General features: G+C 34.6%; 2 protein-coding genes across 13 annotated transcripts in view; one reads left to right on the plus strand and one right to left on the minus strand.

Annotated features, from left to right (window-relative positions):
* The window catches only part of Anks1b (ankyrin repeat and sterile alpha motif domain containing 1B), a 1,141,006-nt gene that overhangs the window by 796,657 nt on the left and 322,660 nt on the right, over positions 1 to 21,689 (minus strand). For all 12 annotated transcript variants that reach the window (XM_047548161.1, XM_047548162.1, XM_047548158.1 and 9 more), the window contains exon 9: positions 19,795 to 19,938. In XM_047548161.1, the coding sequence (XP_047404117.1) occupies positions 19,795 to 19,938 (144 nt within the window). The remainder of the gene's footprint in view (positions 1 to 19,794; positions 19,939 to 21,689) is intronic.
* On the plus strand, positions 13,564 to 14,190 carry Garin6 (golgi associated RAB2 interactor family member 6). Its single transcript, XM_047548439.1, has one exon. It carries the CDS (start codon positions 13,564 to 13,566, stop codon positions 14,188 to 14,190), a length of 627 nt encoding a protein of 208 aa, XP_047404395.1.

Genomic DNA, 21,689 nt, shown 5'->3' on the forward strand with positions numbered 1-21,689 from the left:
CAGGAAGCTAATATTAAAAGAATAATAAAACAAGTATATAAAAAGCTATCATTGAAGGGAGAAAGCCACAGATGTCAAAAATAAATTCCTTGAAGTTTAAGAGGAAGAAGATTGTTTATGATTAGGGAGGACTAAATCAGATGCTGTGAAAGAAATGGCATTTCAGTTGACTCTGAAAGACTGTAAAATTAATAGTTTTGTACCAACTAACTGCTCACTAACATTTAGTGTTACCACACCTATACCATAAAGGGTGTACATCTCATTTAGAAATTAATTTCTAAAACTTCAGAGTGCTTCTACAACAACCCTAATCTAGTTTTAGTTTCTGATAAATGTGTTTAAGCCTTAAAAGATCTGTGTGAAATTATCCTTTCAGCTCAAAATTTGGAAACTGGTACTCCGAGTCTTGTTACAAGTGGAAATACATACTTTTTCCTGGTTCATTGCAGTTTCCTTTTTTACCAAGTTTCCATATTTTCGTACAGGATAAAACATTTTCTTACTTGAAAATATTTTCACAGGGTTGAGACTGTGGCTCATGGTAGAGCACTTGCCTCACATGTGTGAGGCACTGGGTTCAATTCTCAGCACCACATTAAATAAATGAATTAAATAAATAAATAAAGATCTTGTGTCCATCTACAACTAAAAATACTTTTAAAAAGAAAATATTTCCAAATAGACATATATGGAAACAGATTTCATTATCAGTGCTAGCATTCTAATTTCTCTATTATGTAGATCTGACATAGTAAATTACATTAAAAATCCAACCCGCTACCTGGTTTTACAAATAAAGTTTTATTGAACACAACCATGCTCATTTGTCTACAACTGCTATTGTGGTACAATGGCAGAAGTGAGTAATTGCAATAAAGATCATATGGTACTCAAAACCTAAAATATTTACCACCTTTACAGAGCGGGCTTACAGACCACACACCATTCATGCAGGAAAGATTTATCAAGGGCTTGTAAGGATAAGTAACTGGCAGGTAGCTAATGTAGGTTGTTAGCCTCATTAAACCAAAATAAAAATTAAGTGATATTGCATTATATTTTCCATTATTATTAAAGACAAACTTGAATGACTTTTGCTGTGGAAAAACCTACAGTAAGTGACTTGGGATATAATATCATTAGAAAATGCTTGATTCTTTTTTCCTGAGATATGGTTTCATCAAATTGCCCAGGTGAGGCATGCCTATAATTCCAGTGACTCAGAAGGCTAAGGCAGGAGAATCACAGGTTTGAGACCAGCTTCAGCAAATTAGTGAGACCCTGTATCAAAATAAAAAATAAAAAGGACTGGCGATGTAACTCAGTGGTAAAGTACCCCTGGATTCAATCCTCCAAAATGCAAGAAAAGAAAGAAAACATGTAGCACACACTGAATATGAGTTAGATTCTAAAACCAAACCAAAATCCTACATGAAGAAACAACAAAGAAAACTTAACAGTAATATTAGAAACAAAACTTAAACATCTATGAAGATGCCAATTTTAAGATTACTTAGTCCACACTGTCACTGTCCAACACTGAAATGGTTAGTCCAACACATTTAATGAGAAAAATCAAATGGTTATAATATTGAAAAGTCAGAGAAGTTATTATGATTATTTTCTATGATATTTACCTAACTAGAAAATCAACCCAAACACTTTTATAAACTATAGTACAATTCATATAACAGGGTATACGGTAAGTATGCCAAAGTCAACAGCTTTCCTATCTACCTGCAATACCTAGTTATAAAACACAATGGAAAGTTCATGATAAAAACAAATACTGTGAAATGACCAGAAAAAAAACAACTTATATAGGCAAATATATATTTAAAATCATAAATCAAAAGAGACTTGAAAACAGAAATTTATAATGTCCCTAAATGTGAATATTTAATATTATAAAAACGTCAGTTTTATCCTAATTAATCTCTACCTTTGACATTGTTCCATTAAAATCTCAGTAGGTAAAACCTAAATCTATAAAACTCTTAGAAGAAAGCAGGGTGAAAAGCTTCATGACACTGAATTTGGCTATGATTTCTTGCATATGACATCAAAAGCACAGGCAACATAAGTGAATATAGATAAATTAGACTATATGACAATTGAAACACCTGTGTATCAAATACAACACAAACAAGAGGGAGAAGACAACCTACAAAATGGAGAAAAATATTTGCAAATCATTAATACCCAGAATATACTAATCCCTACAACTCAACAAAAACAAAAAACAACCTAATGTAAAATGAACAAAAGACTTTAATAGCTCTCCAAAGAAGATATACAAATGGTCAACAAGCATATAAAAAGATGTTTATCATCATTATCACTATCATTAGGGAAATGCAAATCAAAACCTTTATGAGATGTTATTTCATACCCATTAGGGTGCATACAATCAAAAAAGAAAAAAACACAAAATAAGTGTTTACAAGGATGCATAGAAATTGAATCCTTCATGCACTGTTGGTAAAAAGTAAAAATGATGCAATTTTTAAAATAGTATAGTAGTTCCTCAAAAAATTAAAAATGAAATTACTATATGATTCAGCAATTTCAGTTCTGGTTCTATATCCAAAACAACTGAATGTAGGGTCTCAAAGAGATTTTCAAAGTTTTAGTCAGTTTTCTTGCCACTGTGATCAAAGGACCTGACCATTAGCCAAGGACTGGATAATCAAAGAGAGCTCTGCTCAACAAGGACAAAAATATAAACCCTAAAGCCACGCTCCCATGGACCCACTTTCTCCAGCCACACCCTACCTGCCTAGAGTTATAACTCAGTTAATCCCTCATGGATTGGGTTAAGACTCTCATAACCCAACCTTTAAACCTTCTTGCATTGTCTTTGGGGAGACACCTAATATCTAAACCATAATGTTCTATCCCTGGCCTTTAAAAGTTCATGCCATTTTGAGGGAGATATACAAGGACTTAGGCAGCCAGGGCAAGATGGTGAATGAGGAGGTCAGGAGCAGGACCAGAGCAAAGGAACATGGAGAGGGTCTTATTTTAGTCAGCTTTTTTGCTACTGTGACTAAAGGATCTTATCGGCACAATTGTAGAGGAGGAAAGGTTTATTTAAGGGCTCACAGCTTCAGAGGTCTTAGTCCACAGAAGTCCAGCTCCATTCATCAGGCTCAAGGTGAGGCAGAACATTACGGCGGAAGAGTGTGGCAGAGGGAAACAGCTCACACCATCAGGAGGCAGAGAGAGAGACTCCATTGTCCAGATACAAAACACATATACCCAAAGTCATGCCCCAGTTCCCACCTCCTCCAACCATACCCTACCACTTCAGTTACCACTCAATTAATCCCTATCAGGGGATTAAATCGCTGATTGGGTTAAGACTCTTACAACCCAATCATTTCTCCTCTGAATCTTCTTGCACTGTCTTATACGTGAGCTTTTGGGGAACACCTTGCATCCAAACCCTAACATTCCATCCCTGGCCCCCAAAATCTCAAAATTATCTCACAAAGCAAAATACATTGTTTTCCATTTACAAGAGTCACCATAGTCTCAACAGTTCCAAGATTGCCAAAAAGTCCAAGTCCACTATCTCCACTGAGGCTCAAGGCAAAACCTAAGTGTGAGCTCCTGTAAAAATCAAAAGCAAGCTATGCATAACTAATGTATAAAGGGACACAGTAAACATTTCCATTCCACAAGGGAGAAATAGGAGCACAGAAAGAATGGATGGGAAGAAAGCAAGACCAAAATCCAGGTGGGCAAACAAGTCCAGCATCTGAAACATACCATGTGGTGATGTTCTCACTAAAGGGTTTGTGTAGCTCTACCACATGGCTTCTCTGTTGTCTTGTCTCTGCTCAATTTCTGCAGCTTTCTTCAATAGACATTCCCTGGTACTGGAATTTCTTAATCTTGGGGTCTCCGCTGGATTTGGCTTTCTCCTCCAAATATCACCTTCTCAGGGGAAGCCTGCCAGGACTTCAACCCTGATGCACTTTGCCTGGCTTCACAGGCCTTCTTTTGAAATCTTGGCGGAAACCCTCATGACTCCCTAACTCCAGCATCCTTCATTCCTACAGAACCAAAAACAATGGTCGACACCAAGGTCTGCCACCATCTGCAGTAGCCAAGCCTCTGGGGATCATGACAGGAGCATTCTCTGAGTACCTAAGTGGCTGGGCATGGTAAAACAACTTCCAAGGCCACCCTCTGTAAGCAGAGTACACCACTTGTCTCCTCTCAAAAGAATTTTTACTTTTACACCCTTGAGCCTGAGATAGGTGTGGTCTTGCCAGTTCTTGAGATGCCCTCAAGCCATCTTTCTTATTGTCTCCAGGCAATATCTTTAGTATTTCTTTAGTGGTTGTAATGTCTTTAACAACCACACATTCCTTAGTTCCAGTTTTACTCAGTTTTCTGGTGAAATTTCAAGTTTTTCTATTTTTTTTCTGCTTTGCTCTCTGCTCCTGATTATAACAATAAAGTTGGCTAAAAGCCACCAGCAATATCCATGTCCCTGCCTGAATACTAGGCTGCTTAGAAATTTCTTCTGCCAGATTAAGAAGTCCATTATCTTTTAATTTGGTCTCACAGAAAGTCTTAGGACACAGGCAAAATGCAGACAAATTCTTAGAACATACCATGACTGACCTCTAGTCCAATTTCCAATAGAGTCCTCCTTCTTCTCTGAAACTTCATGACCCCCAAACCTTGCTGTCCACAGTCTTTATTGGCATTATAGTCTTCTAAACTCCCACTAGAATCATCCATTAGGCTCCACATACAACAACCTAAAGCTTTTCCAGCTTACATCATTTACCTTTCCAAAAGTCCTCCCACAAATTCTAAAAAGCTACAAAAGCTTTTAACCACATGGTCACTTTAGTAACAGCAACAACCCCACTTCTAGTACCAATTTCTGTTTTAGTTAACTTTTTCTTCACTGTGCCAAAGGAGCTACCAAATTTTAAGGAATAAAAGTTTATTTAGGGGTTCACAGTTTTAGAGGTCTCAGTCCATAGACGGCCAACTCCATTCATCGGCCTGGGATGAGGCAGAATATCATGACAAAAGAGTGTGGTGGAGGAAAGCAACTGGGAACATGGTGTCATGAAACAGAGGGAGCTCTGCTCAATAAGGAGAAAATGTAAACCCCAAAGTCATGCCCCCAGGGACACACTTCCTACAGTCACACCCCACCTGCCTAGAGTTATCACTCAGTTAATCAGGGGATTAATTCATGGATTGGGTTAAGGCTCTCATAACCCAATCATTTCATCTCTAAATCTTGTTGTATTGTCTCACACAGGAGCTTTGGGGAGACACCTAGTAACTAATCTATGACATATATCAAGAATTTACTTTAACAATAAACAAAAGGTAAAAGCAACCTAAATGTTTACAAATAGATGAGGGGATAAGCAAAATAGGGTATATACATACCAAAATAAGACTGAATCATAATTCATAAGATATATCAATAGATGAACCTTGAGAACATCCACTAAGTAAAATGAGCCAGTAACAAAAAAGACAAATGCTACATGATTCTACCTATTTGAGGTATCTAGAGAAGACAAATTAATAGAAACAGGAAGTAGAATTGTGGTTTCCAGAGACTAGCAGAAGGAATAAATGGAGAGTAGTTTAATGGGTATAGTTTCAGTTTTGCAAGATGAGAAAGTTCTGGAGGTTGATTACAAAACAATGTGATTATAGGTATCACTATTGAACAGTACACTTAATATGGTTAATAGAGAAAATTCTATGTTATATATGTTTTACTACTGTGTTTTTTAAAGCTCAATAAGGAAATGCATGCAAATGTATCACTTAAAAAGAAAAGAAAAAGGAGAGTTATTCAATAAACAGTGCTGGGGCAACTGACCATTACTTTGTGAATGAGGAGGAACCATCAGTAAATTATGGATCCAAAAATAACTCTATATGCATGAATAAAATATGATAGAATATTTTTATAATTGTCAGCCTAAGCAAGATACAAATATCTAGAAGCATTCAATAAATATATAGTTGTAGCTTCATAAAAATTAAAACTTTTGCACCTCAAAAAAGAAAAAAACAAAGACATAGGGCAAGAAATACAATAGGGAAAAAGCTTCTGAAAAGTTTTTGTCTGCTTTTAACAGGCAAAGTTTTGGTATCTAAAATATACAGTTATTTCTTGCTTTCACAGTAGCTTTTTACTAAAAAGCTTTAAGGAGTACTAAGTCACTGTCCCCAGGGGAGAGGCAGGTTTAGGTTCTTGTGAGCATCTGGTCACATTTTCACTGACTGGTCAATACAAATTTATGTATTATATGTGCTTTGTTTAAAAACAATGTATTTAATATAGCTTGTTGATTCATTAACATTGAACTCACAGCCAGCAGCACTATACCTCATGCCTGAATGAAGTTTATATGACACAAAGAGTTTCACCATAAGGCAAATCATTAGTGTTTCTTGTTATTCTATAAACAATAGATAATGGTTCAGCACTATCCTGGGAGCCATTTACACGGAGAAATTTCCAAGAAAAAGCATAAAAATACCCCCCAAAAGTGATGATAAATAGACTGTGAAAAAGGACATTGTCTACAGTCTAAGAGCTAAAACTAGTAGACAGAACTATGAGGTGATTCAACTTTTTCATTACTTTATACACATCCATAAGTAACCTGAAAAAGTCATGAGTATTTATTTTAAAGTTACAAATAAACTTCAGGAAATAGGTAATTTTGGAGTTAAGGAATCCACAAACAGTAAGAGTTTACTTTTTTAAATACTTTTAAGAATCAATTATTTTAAAAGTTAAATAAATAAAAGAAAAAACATGCAATTTGCAAGAGAAAGATATAAATGCTTTGAAAAATCAGCAGGGGAAGAAAGTTCCTTTTCACTAATAATCAGAGAAAATACATTTTAAAGAAATAATAATTGTTGCCCTTTAGTAGAAAATAATAGTTACACAACAGTTGCACTAACATACCCTACAGTGTCTGCTAGTTGTCCCTACCTAATCCTCCAGACCAATTTAGATGATTGTAGACAATTGAAAAATACTTAAATGATATAGAAAAGAATCAAAAACTGAATGAATAAATAAATGGATAGTTGGATGGTTGCATAGATGGATGGATTCAATGAATTAGTGAATGTTAACATTATTATTATTACCATTAATACCTTTATGTGAATACATTCCTCATAAGATACAAAATGTAGACTTTCCAATGGTAATACATTTCAAACTATTCTATACCATAATTAACCATCATGATTTTCTACAAGTCATAATATTTTTTTCACAAAACACAAAATTTTTATTAGAAAAATTAGATCTGCTTGTTGAAAACAATTCAAACAGGTATAAGTATATGAAGTAGGAAGATGAAGTCTCTCATGAATCTTAAGCTTCAGAACTAATCACTATTAACTTCTAGAATACTATACATACTGCCAGGCTTTCACAGGACATATAAATTGATATTAGATAAATTTCAAAGTGTTTATTACATAATCTTGATTTATATTCTTCTTCAGCCTGACAATTCTACACAATTAGGTGATGTCTCTAGAGGCCACAGACAGAACATAAAAAGACCACTTAACATTTGTGTAGTAATAAATTTATACAGAAACTTGCATTTTTATTGTAATACCTTTGTAACAATCTAGTAGATAAATAAGAACTAACCTCCACAATTTAAAGAGGAGGAAGGAGAAGTTGAGCTACTTGCCCAAGATTATACAGGTAATAAATAGTAGTTGGGACAATTATTTGAACTAAATTGTGAGGATCTTCACAGAGAAATCATATATAATTCTTATTTTGTATCACTTAGAGTACCTGGCAAAATTTTTCAATAATATGAGGGATGATGGATGTCCAAACTTCTTCCTACTGTATACCTTGCATGTAGCAAATAGTCAATAATGTTTATGCAGGAAATGGAGGAATGAATAAAATAATAGGGAAGAGAGGAGAGATTCTAAATAAATGATGATTCTTATCAATCCATCTACTTTTTAAATCTAGACTCCAAATAATAAACATATTGAGAAGTCCATTCACTCTGGAAGCACCATGCAAAATGATGAATCAATTGCATACACTCTACACATGAATGACATCAATAAATTTTGATATCCTCTTTTTAACATTGAAACATTATAGTGAAAAATACTGAGTAGAAAACCATATACAGGTTTCTTCCAACTGTGAGAAAATGTGCCCTGTTTAAGATCTTTTTAATTTCATATAAAGTATTCATGTGGGTTTTGGACTATTGATGTGGGTTTTGAATCCACTGATATGAATTAACTGGGAAGTAACTGTAAGAAGGTAGGGTGTGGCTGGAGGAAGTAGGTCACTGGGTTATGCCTTTGGGGTTCATATTTTATCCCTAGTGAGCAGAGCTCTCTCTTTGCTTCCTGGTTGACATGCCCTGAACTGCATTCCTCTGCCACAGCCTTCTGACATCATGTTCTGCCTCACCTTGGGCCCAGAGCTATGGAGTCAGCCAATCATGGAACCAATCATGGAACCAAGAAAGCTAACTAAAACACTTGTCATGGTAGGCACTCAATAAATTCCATTTTTTTGTTAACATTATTATTGTCATCATAACTGTTAATATCATTATACTAATACTTCCCTAAAATGATGCAAAATGTGAGCTGGGGTTGTGGCTCAGTGGCAGAGCACTTGCTTAGTTAGCACGTGTGAAGCACTGAGTTCAAGCCTTAGCACTGCATAAAAATAAATAAAGGTATGCTGTCCATCTACAACTACAAAAATTTTTTTAAGTAATGATGCAAAATGTGGACTTAATAATGGCACAATTTTAGTCGTTATTTTTAAAGTTATAAAAATGACTGCACAAAATCATAAAATCCTAGATTATATAAACACTTAGTAGGAAAGTTAAAATGTGTTTCTCTGTACCTGTATTTCCTGCCTTCTCCCAGATATAGACAGCAGGCATCTGTTCCCTGAATAAGCACATAATAGATGAAATATCTACTGATCTAATTTCTATAGTCATTATATTATTTTCCTATAGTCACTATAACAAAATGCCACAAATTTGGTAGCTTAAAACAATATAAATTCATATTCTGACAGTTTTGGGGGTCAGAAGCCTAAAAGGAATGTTATACACCTTAAAGTTAAGGTGTCAGCAGAGCTGGTTACTTCTGGATGCTCAAGGACAAAAATTGTTTCCTGCCTTTTCCATTATCAAGAGACCCCAGCATTCCTTTGCTCATAGCACCCTTCTTCATCTTCAGAGCTACTAGTGTCACATGCTCAGATCTCTGTTTTCCTCATTACATTGCCTTCCCTATTATAAGAAATCTTGTGATTACACTAGGTCCACCTGAGTAATCCAGAAAAATCATCCCATTTCACAATCCTTAATTATATATGCAAGGTTCCTTTTGCCACATAAGGCAGTATATTCATAGGTTCTGGAGATTAGGCTATGGAGGAGCATTATTTTATTTATCACAGTGTATCCTCTGAATCCTAAATATTTACCAACACCCATATGTAAAATCCATTTACCCCATATCTCAGCATTGCCATAAATCTCAAACCACTACAAAATATCAAGTTAAATTAAAAATCTCATCATCTCAAAAATTTCAGATCTTCTCTTATAAATCAGTTATGGGTGAGACTCAGGATATAATCTACTTTGAGGCAAAATTCTTCATTTATGCATCTGTGAAACCAGAATAAAAATTATTTGTTCCTAAAATGCAATAGTAGGACAAGTATAGTATGTTAGCCAGCTTTACATCTCCATGAAAAAATACCTGAGATAATCAACTAATAATGAGGAAAAGTTTATCTTGGCATACAGTTTCAAAAGTTTCAGTACATGGTCACTTGGCCCTATTGCCTTTGCAATTGTAGTAAGGTAGCACATAATGGCAGGAACATGTAGTAAAGGAAGTTTCTCGTTTCATGGCAGCCAGGAAGCAAAAAGAGAGTGGGGAATGGGTCAAGGTCCCAATATCTCCTTCAAGAACACACCCCTAATGACCTAACTTCCTCCAGCTACTCTCCTCTTATATGTTCAACTGCTTTCCAAGATTGTCACATGCTGACCAAGCCTTTAACACCTGGGCTTTTGGGGGACTTTTCAGATCCAACTTATAGTACACAGAAACATTTTCAGTAGTGTCTTCATAACCATGTTTCAGTTAATGACAGACTGCATATACAACAGTGGTCCCATAGGGTTATATTGCCTAGTGATGCTGTGGTCACCTTAGTTTATGGAAGTACACTCTATAGGATATTCACACATTGATGAAATTGCCTAATGATGCATTTCTAAGGATGTATTCCCATAATTAAGCAACATATAACTGTATAGACATTCCCAAAGGAGAAATAAAGGTAAAAGGAAAGCCAAAAGTCAGCCGTGGGCCCTCAGTTCCATTCTCTGGGTTTTCCTTCCTTTTTCCTTCCTAGGTTAACATGTTTACTACTGAGAGTTTTCTAAAACTATTTCCTATCTAGAATTTTAAGCATCCAAAGGCTTATTTCTTGTCTTCACCCTATCCAGGTCAGTCTAAACTGCCAGTCTCTCTGTTGACATACTAGTCTCAGAAACCTTGTGAATCTCTTATACATGTCCCACAGACTTCCTGGGTAATCTCATCTCTGGCTTATGCTGTGATGTCAGAGAAGATCTATTGATTAGATGTCTACTCTCTTCAAAGAGTTCTCTATGTGATTGAAAAATCTGATTTTTTTATCCTACTGAAAAATTTAGAAAAATACAGTCTAACCACACCTTGGGTTTTCTCTCCACAGCATACTTTCTTGACAATTAATCTCTAAATTTAGCATCTCTTGAAATCTGAATAATTTGAGAATACTGTAAACTTTGGGTTCTGGTTTCTTTTTATTTAGAAGTTCTACACTCATCTCTTTCTTCTCACAAATACTATGGGCACCAGGTCATGCCTTCCACACTTTATTCAGAAATCTAATCAGCTAAATATCAAGTTCATCAGTCACTATTTCTATGTCTATCTAAGCATAGAACACATTTCTGCTAGATTTTCTTGCCCCTATATACCAAGTATCTCCTTCCCTCAAGTTTTCAATGACAGGTTTCTCATTTACTTCTAAGTATTAGCAGAAGTATCTTAACATTCATACGTCTACTAATATTCCATCTATGATGATTTAAGTATTCTCTAAGATGATACAAGCTTTCCTACTGTTCTCCTCAGTTTCTTCTGAACCCTAACAAGTTTCTACAAATATTCTGTCAATGATAATTTATGTATTCTCTAAGAATATACAGGTTTTCTCTACCCATACCACTTCTTTCTTAGTCCTCATCAGCAGAATATTGAACACTCATTCTATTCAAGGCAATACAGGTTTTTTCTCTTATGTTTCTCAAAATTCTTCTAGCATCTACCCAATGTTCAATCCCAACGCCATTTCTATATCTTTGCATATTTATTATAATAGTACCCCACATTCAGGTACCAAAATCTATAACAATTTCCTAGGCCTGCCATTACAAATTATCACAAATTTAGTATTGTATTATACAAATATATTCCCTTAGAGTTCTCAAAGTCAAAGTCTGACATAATTCTCACTGGGCTAATGTTAAGGTGTTGGTAGGACTAGTTCCTCCCTCTATATCTTGTTTTTCTAACATCTAGAAGTTGCCTTTATTCCTTAGCGCATGACTCCATCACTCTGACCTCTGTTTCCATTATCACATACCCTTCTCAGAATCTGGACATCCTGTATTCCTCTTATAAAGACCACTGGATTTATATTGGACCTCCCTATATGAAACAGATAATTGCCCCATCTCAAGAAAACTAACAATCATATCTGCAAGGTCCTTTAGTCATGTAAGTAACATATTCATAGGTTTTAAAGGTTAGGACATGGACATCCTGGGGGTGGAAGAGATTATTCTGCCTACGATAGTCATGTTCATTATTAACAATTCTGTTTGAAATGTTTAACCCATAATATCAATAAAATATACTTAAGCACTGCCCCTGCTGATTACCCATTTTACTGAACTTACATTTTATCATTTCCACATTTGAAACATTGGTTCTTCTAAATTAGGAAGAAAAAATTCAGCAACAGAATAAGATTATATGCTGAATTACACAATTCCCAGAACTGCTGTTATTTAAATAGTATCTTGACATTATTATTATTGTTCAGCCTTATTTTCCTTGTAACAGAAATAATAATTTCTTAATAAAAATAGAAAGCATAAATAATAAAAATTAATTACATGAATGGTATGAATCTACATTGTGCACAAACATAGAAATGAAATGATGTACCCCATTTGTGTACAATGAATCAAAATGCAGTCTGTAAAAATTAAAAAAGAATAAAAATTATACTATTCAATGATAAACATTTCACTGAATGTAATTCCATATCCAAACACACACACAAATGATTCTATTTAAATTGAATCATATTTATATTAGTAGCATGAAATATTGTTTGCTTTTTTCCTTTCAGAAAAAAAAAATGACAGGAATATCTTTTTATGTCAATAAATAGGGAATTACGTAATAATTTTAGGGTACAGAGTATTCTATGACAGAATGCTCCATAATTTATTTAATAATTCCCTATTATAAGATATGAATCTTGATATATTAATTTTATTTGTGTATATTCATCTATGTTTATGTTATAATAAACATGGATAAACATCCTGTACTAACCTGTCTACCAACTTGTACAATTGTGCCTAGAGTAAATATCTACAATTAGAAGTGCTAGAAAAAGAGTATGCAGAGTGTGTATATTTTATTTTACTTGTTTGTTCATTTATTTACTGTTTATTTATTTCTCAGTGCTGAGGATCAAACCCAGGGCGTTATGTAAAGCACTCTACCACTGAGCCCTAAAATATATTTTAAACTCTTATACCTAACAGAAAATTTGCTACACACTTTTTGAAAGCAATTTGCCAGTGTGAATTAAGATCCTTACACAAGTCCCTTGGTGAGAAGGGATGGTCTGCTGAGTTGTGGCAAGTTGGCAGGGTGAGAGAGTGAGGTGGAGTAGAGACAATGATGTCCCTACCCTGAGGGAGGGGTCACTGAGTGACAGAGATAAAGGTGTGTGTGATAAGGAGAGGTCACAATGGTCAGGAGGGTAAAAGCAGTCCCACAGGGTTAGTTTAAGCAGAGGAGACACTTCTCCGAAGGAGATTGCAATTGGCAGTTGAAATGGAATCAAAGAAGTCCCTCCCAAGTAAGCACCATATCTGCATGCCCTGACATTCACAAGGGCCCAACATCTGTGTGTGGCCACATTTTCATGTTCTAAGACGGGCACCATCTGGACCGAGGGACCTGACTATCTCTGTAACAGTCACTGATCAACACCTCAGAGGGTCCTCAGTGGCCCAGGGACAAAAAACCTGCAGAAGACAACTGCTTGCCCATCAGCCAGAGAGGCCAGTGAAACAAGACTCTGTGTAAGTGTGTTACTGAATGTGTGGAACAGCCACTAGAAACTTTCTTGATAAGACAGCCATGGATAACCAGATTATGTTACCATATTACACAGCCCAAAACAGTCCTGCAATGGGGATGTTTAATACCTCCATGGGAAAACTGCAGCAACAACTGTACAAAGGGGAGTATGCTCTATTCAGGTATGCACCAATGTTTGAGAGTGACTTTATCCAGATCAGTAAAAGAGGAGAATTGATTGATGTGCACAACCATGCCCGGATGGTGACCATGGGTGTTGTTCGCACCAGTCCCTGCCTCACACTACCTGATGTCATGCTGCTGGCCCGACCAGCTGCTATCTGTAATGACTATGCCCTTTGTGGCTTTGCCACCCAGGAAAGAGCTAAAAAGCCTACAGAAACATTAGAACTAACCAGGCTGCTTCCCTTGAAGTTTGTAAAGATAACTATCCATAACAGCCACAAACAGCAGCTCCACCTGAGGCTTGCCACTGGCCGTGCTTTTTACCTCCAGTTATGTCCTCCTTCAGATACAAGAGATCTCTTTGCTCATTGGGAATATCTTGTTTACATCCTGAGACCACAAGTGGAGGCTTATAGCCGTACCCAAGTCATCCCAACTGGGGATAAACTGGACATACATGTGTTTGAGGAAGAAGACAAGAGCCCAGAGCTAAGTTTTTAAAGAGAATAGAAAAGATGGGGCCAGGTACTTTGGGGAGAGCAACTAAAGGTCCTGCACAGCCTTTAGTACTGAGGCTCACCTAGGAAAACATCACTTTTGGAAGAGCTCAAAGTCAAACGATCCTCCCTTTGGAAGGTACGGCGCATAGGGGAGGTTCCTAGTGCTTCTCCAAATTGTCCCCCAAATCTGAACTTCAGAGATCCCTTAGTTGTCAACAACTCTTTAATTTCATATCCAGTGTTTTAATGCCACCCACAGCATCCTGAGCATCTAACCTATTATTGAACACATCCTACTCCAACCTAGATGGGTTGATATATTGTGGGACATAGGTCTACCTGCTGCTGTCACTTAAAAACATCATATGTGCAACAATTTCTTCATGTTCAGCTACAGAGACAGGTGATCTTGCTGGTGTCCCTTTCTTTACTTATTTTTTCTCCCCCTAGGCACGAGTCATGAAGTTCTCTGGAGGAGATAAAGAGCAAATTAGCATCAGGAATCTTCACTTGAGCCCTGAACTATTATTATAGGGAAGGAAAGAATCCAACATGCATCCAGTATATACTACATTCAAGAGTTCACACACTCCTGCAGTCACAAAACCACAAAACCTAATAAAGGGACAAGGGTACCATCAGGAGTAGAGCTGAGAATAAACACCACAGATGCTGTGAATGTGGCTGATAAAAAAATGCAGCCTCAGGGCAGAAGCAGAACACTGAAAAGAGAAGACTTCAGGTTTTCAGCCTGCATGGTGAATGGGTGCGTTCCAGCACATCTAAATATTGTGACAGTTTGAGCTACAAGTACATCATTGTCCTTTAAGGGTAACTCCAAGCTCATCAGCAAGAGTTGCTGGCCTCTCCCCAGAGGGCAACATGAGCATGGTGATTGTAGGAGCAGAAATTTGACAAGCCTATTGAAGCATCAGGTAAAGGTTTCCATATCTCATCTCACCCTTGCAGAGTGAAGGCTGCATGAGTGAACACAGTGGAAGTCAGGGTGGTTCTCCAACCAGCAGGATTAACTCTTTAGTAAAGAACCTCAAAGCTCTGCTCTACACAGGGTGCAGAGGTGGGCATCATCTAAGACTGTGGAAGAAAATAGTATCCTTCATCATAATACAATCCATCAATTCAAATTCTCTGCTCTAACATTTGTTCTATAAAACAGGAACAGTAGCAATAAAACTAATGGCAATAAAGATCAAATTCTCAGCTGTCTTTAACTGTACCTTAGCTTGATATCTATGATTAAATAAATAGAAGACAAAAAGAAAATGTTGACGGTTGCTCTCAAAAATATGATCCTCCATGACAGTCAAAGAAAATTCTAAAATTAAAAAAAATACCAGTATATAACCAGGAACAAAAGTAACCAATAAGAAACAAGAAAATGTAAATGAAGCCAGAAAAGCAGCCTGATATCACGGGTTTTTAAATCCAGGTGTGAACCATAGCATTGCCACTCATTAACTGTGACTGAGTATATTACATGTCCTCCTTTAAATGGTCAGGCTGGGAATTAGACATAATACATGTGAAATATCTAGTACATAGTAGGCACTGTGTAAAGAGTAGCAATTATCATGGTCAGGAGTGTTGTGAAACAAATTTGAGTTTAATCATATTTTCTAAAAAGGCTTCATTTATTCCACTTCTAATTTTTTGTCCAATTTAAATCTTATTTAACTGCTTTGAAATTATTTTATAAAACCTCTACTGACAGTAAATCTTAGTATTTTCTAAGAATTTTAAGTCCCCAATGTTATTTAGAATTCTAAATTTTCATGAATTTGAAAGGAATTGCTTGTAGCAATTTCAGTCTAGTTATAATGAGAGGATGAAAAGCCATATAATATATTCATGAGCATGAACTCTAAAGTACCCATCTTTTAGCCTGTTCATTCCACTTTTAGTATTCTGGGAGGTGGAACAAAAAAACTCAAACTTGAAAATAAGATTAATTCAAAATCTAGACAAAACTGGAAATCAGATCAATATTCTAATTTTTCAAGTAAACATTATGATTCTAAAGTGATACGTCTAGGAACAGATGTATAGGTACTATGGTCCCCAATTAAATTTGTATTATTTCCATAATACTCATGTTCACTATGCTTTGAATATAAAATACATTTAACACAAGTTCTCTGGAATCTATTAAATTAATTAATGTAAAATACAATTTATCCCAATTCTCCAAATCTCGGTATATTGAAATTTACACAGCACCAATTAATGGCACAAATCTTGAAGCTTCCTGTAATGGACTGTAAAGAAATGGGTTTTCATTGAGCCCTATATAAAAAGTGCATATAGCTCAATGATTTGTAATGACCTCCAAAAATGCTTGACGTGTGAAAAAAAAGTGCCTTCCAAATATGAAAAATATTGTATAGGTTGTATGGTTTAGTTTTCAAATTCCAAGGTTATATTATTGAGAAATTATATCTAATCATAAAATAAATTGCTTTGGAGTAAATAACTTCAAATTAAAACTATTTTAAAAACTTTCATATTTTTGTAATAAAAAATTATTTCATGTGGTATCTACTTTGATTTCAATACATTCATTTGATGCTGATGACTCCCTACAATATTTCAAAAGCAGCTGTCCTGTAAGCTCCTGTTAGGTAGGGACCAACCATCATTGTATTCAAGGACTATCACCACATTGTAGTGCCTGGACAATCACTGCATTATTAATCAGTACACTGGTTATTAATAGCAAAGCTCATTTTGGATTTCTTTTCTAACTCTTAAAACTACTTTTCTGGCTCAATATTTTTAAATTTCATGTTCCCATAGCAAATATTGTCTCATTTTGTTTCTGATTACAAATCCTGATATTTATTACCACCAGATCTTATTACATCACAAAGTTTTCTTAAAATTATGAAACAACATATCCTTTTACCTCTTAATGAAATAGTGCTATAGTTCTTAAGTTCAGGATAAATAAAAGAAAAATATTTCTAAATTAGTATTTACAAATGGATGGATTGTGTGCCCAGAAAATCCTAATAAATGAAAAAACAAGTGAGTTTGAAGATGATACAAGTTGCATATAGGTATATATTTATGTTTGTATATATTTTATTTGCAAAACTATAAAACTCAATATATTTTGTAGTTAAAATATATACATATATACACACATATACATGTCATAGATAGATAGGCTAAAGGAGAGCCCATAAACAACAGTATTCACAGATACACATATACACAGTCTTAAGAATTCATAGTGAGAAGCACATTAGTAAAAGAACAATACTTTCTGGTTTGTTAGATTAAGTCCAGTTTTTAAAAAAATACTACATCTTAAGTGAATTTAGAGATTTAGTACAGTAACAAAATCTGGATAAGAATACTTTTAAAATATGACTTAGTGACTATCAACTACAAATTTTAAAAAGCAAGCAATTAAGTCACCTAATAGCTTTAATGTAATAACGCAAAGTAATCTCAACAGTGAGTCATGTTATTTATTCTAGGAAAGTAGAAATAAATGAGATTTCAAAGGTAAAACCAATATGTAAAAGATGAATATGTAATGAGAAGAATGTGAGTTGTTATTCAATGGAAAGTGATGGGAAAATTAGATATCAACAGGAAAAAATCAATACAGATCATATTTGGAATTTATTTTAAAGAAACTTTAGATGAGATGAAATAATAAAAAATAGTTCTAAGAAGTTTAATGAAATGGATACCTTTATAAACTACACAACATACTTGCACACACACATACACAAATTAAAACAAAAGAAATGCCTCAGACTGGGAATAATTTTGTGGTAAATATAACTACTAAAACATTAATATCTAAAAATATCAAGAAAGTAATATATTTATTGAAATAATACCAGTTTCTGTGAAACAGAAACTACCTGACAAAAAAAAGACTAAATATTAAAACATTATAAACCAAAAGCAAGTTACTATCAATACTAATAAAATAATAAAATTAAATTAAATTTAAAGTTAATAGTAGTATGGTGTTGGAAACATCATGTTATTGATGATTTTTGTTAATCTATTAAAATTAGAGTTTTAATACTTTATTTTGTTCCAAGAATTCTACTTAAGATATAACACAAAGTAATGATAAAACATTTTTACAAAGACATTAATTTTATTAATAAAAAATGGGCAAAAAGGTCAATTTATCATAAAATTATGAAGCACATGAGGGTACATTTAAATGAAATATAAATGTTATGCTTGCTAATTTCCTTTCTCCTTTACCCATGTAGATATGAGATAAAAATCTATACAGTATATAAAAATTTTAAGGGAAGACATGAAAACCTACAAGATACACATTTGTTCATTAGTTCATTCAACTCTTCTAATTATGCCAGTAACTATGCCAATATTAGGCCATGGATTTTGAGCATCAAAGGCTTGGGTTTCTACTTTATGGAACTCTATCAAGTATATACTGACAACAACACTGTAAAAATTAGGATAAGCTATCTTAAAAGTCCTATAAAAAGATTTTGCCCCCAATACTGGGAATTAAACCCAGGGGCACTTCACCACTGAGCTACCTCCTCAACCTTTTTATTATTTGAGACAGGGTTTCACTAAGTTGCCCAGGCTGGCCTTGAACTTGTGATCCTCCTGCCTTAGTCTCCCAAGTTGGTGAGATTATAGGTGTGTGCCACCATGCTCAGTTATGAAGACATTTCTGAAATAGTATATATTGATTTGAATATCATATTTAGCTTGCCACAAAGTATCAGTATTGGAATTTGAGTGGCTATGATCAAACTGTGACAAAGACATGTGAAGAACAATAGTTTCTTAGACACAGTGCTTCACATTTGTTGCAAAATAGAAAATAAATTTTTTTAGTTATATCGCTTTTCTGGATAATTACTGTGAATTTTTCTACCCGGGTATGATAAAGTTAACCTTTTAACATTGTAGTCTTTTATCTGAAGTTCTTATCTTGTGCAGAGATGGTTTTATTTCAGCTTCAAATTTCCTTAACGGAAATAGTTTTCTGGTTTTTGAAAGTCCTCTAAGGGCTCATGGTCCAAACCACATAACAGGTAATACAGTAGAACTAATGTTGACCTAATGAATAATGAAATTATCTAAAATTTATAGTCAACATTTTAGTGTTCGGTTCTCATTTGTGTAATCTACCCCAAAATCTCTCAGGAGTACATTTTCAAATTATTCTACAATATTCCCACTGTGCACAGAAAAAGTATACATATTTATATCACTGACTATGCTATTAAACAGTCCCAATATAATTCCCTGTAACTATATCTTTAGATCATTTTTCACTATTTTTTAAAAATAAAAATAGTAATCTTTAAAATGATATATTACTGGACTATAAACATTAAAGCCCTCATAAATGAGATAAACTTTCTGCATTGTAATCAAAATTCAAAAAATTAAAAATTATGAAAATCATGTTTTTGCCTAAGCACACACATGCACAATAAGCTAACTAAAGAAAAATTACAAAGTGAATAATATGCTAATTGAATTTCTTAAACTTTGAAAAATTTGATCTTCATAATGTAGGCAACTGTTCCTATGTTGTCTGAACCTTTCTGGGAGCAGACCTTACCTGTGCCAGCATGGGGAAGCCGAGGTTTCTGCAGCCATTACAAGGAGTCAGTGCTTCCCAGATTCCCGAGGGCCCACAGGTGTTCTCGTCATCCTCATCTTCCTCCACTTCTCCTGGTGACAAATTTATTGTAGATGAAGTTCTCTGAAATTAAATTTATATTACACCGATATATTATATCAATGGTATTTAGGCATCTTAACATCAATCATGTTCTATAAATTACTTTTTGTATGTCTCAGTCAACAGAAGTCAGTCTCCTTCCAGTCAGTTATCCAGCAATACCATGTTACTGAGACAAAAATACGCATAATTCAATTTAAATTGAAAGTGAAAAAACTGGGTGAAAAAGACATAAAATAACAAATTTTATAATGAAAAACAGGACATGATAATGACCCACAAAAATATCTGAATAATAATAAATGAAAAAAAAAAAAAACTCACACTATCAAGAATTTAACTGTAGCCATAAAATTAAGGGAAAAGGCACTTAGAGAACATGAAAATACTTGAATAAAATAGAATTTGCTAAAAAAAAAAATACTCTTTCCCCCACCATGTCACCAAAACAGACTTTACAAAATTGTGTATCATAGCATAAATTCAAACAAGACTCCCATATTAACCTTACAAATTCACTTTTGTTACCTTTCAAATTCTACCAAAGTGATAGCAAAGGACTTATAAAAATTTTAAACCATAAGGACAAGGACAGCAGGAGAGATGTTACCAGATAAGCAACAGCAAGAAAGCTTTTGGACAATGATGGATAACTTTATTTAGATTAAAAAAGAAAATGGTATGTATTACTTGATTTAACAAACTTGAGAACATTAAAAGCAAAGTGTTTGCATGGGGGAAGAACTGGAGGGATTGGCTACCAGTACGGTATTAGTGTAGAGTTTCTAAAAATGCATAGAAAATATCAGGAGTTAGATCTCTAGTTTCATTTTCTTACCCAACCAGGAAACAAAACATTTACTACTAGCAAGAAATTAGAGGTTTACTTTCCAAAAGAGTTGAAGCAAAGGGATTATGGAATTCCACTTGTTCTTACACATTGAGCAGAGAGTATCCCTCAAAAAACAAGAGAATAAGTTACAGCCTATATGCAGTAAATGAATATCCCCAACCCATCTGTGCCTTTCCATATTTTCCTTAGAGAACATGACAGTCAGGTTTATATTTCCCAGGTAAAGCACTAGAATACCCTTTTATAGAAACTGACTTCTGGTATAGTTGAATATGATTTTTTCCCTCCAAAATTCACATTGGAATTTAAGGCCCATTGTGGGGCATTAAAAGGGTGGACACTTAAACTAGCTCTGGTGTTTAGAGGCTGAGCCTTTGGTAAGTGATTAGGATTGAATAAAGTCATTAGGGTAGAGTTCCCATGAATGAACACTGGGGGCTTTAAAAGAGAGAAACCAGAGGAAACACACATGCATGCACCCTGTCTCTCACCATCACTGCCTCAGGACTCTCCGAAGGTAGATAAGGCCCCTCAGAATTAAACAACCAGAACTGTGAACCAAAATAAACTTTTTTTAAAAAAAGGTGCTCTTTAAGTCTGTGCAACTAATGACAAAAAAATGAACTAAAACCACCTCCCAAGAAAAGCGATCTATAAATAACCAGGAAAATGGTGAGTTCTATGGTTTAATCTCCACTGTGAAGCCTACCTCTCAACAAGATCCATTCACATAAATAGTTCTTAATGTTTTAGTTAACTATAAATAAGAATCACCACATATTTGAAGAAATACCAAAATAAATATTTTTTAAAACATTAGTTTCCTCAGAAGAATAGAAGATAATCTGCATCTATGAAACAAGAACAGAATGCTACAAAATAAGTACATACACACATAAAATGCAACAGAAGTGTTGGA

Source organism: Sciurus carolinensis, chromosome 4 (assembly GCF_902686445.1).
Source record: "Sciurus carolinensis chromosome 4, mSciCar1.2, whole genome shotgun sequence".
NCBI classification, from domain to species: Eukaryota; Metazoa; Chordata; class Mammalia; order Rodentia; family Sciuridae; genus Sciurus; species Sciurus carolinensis.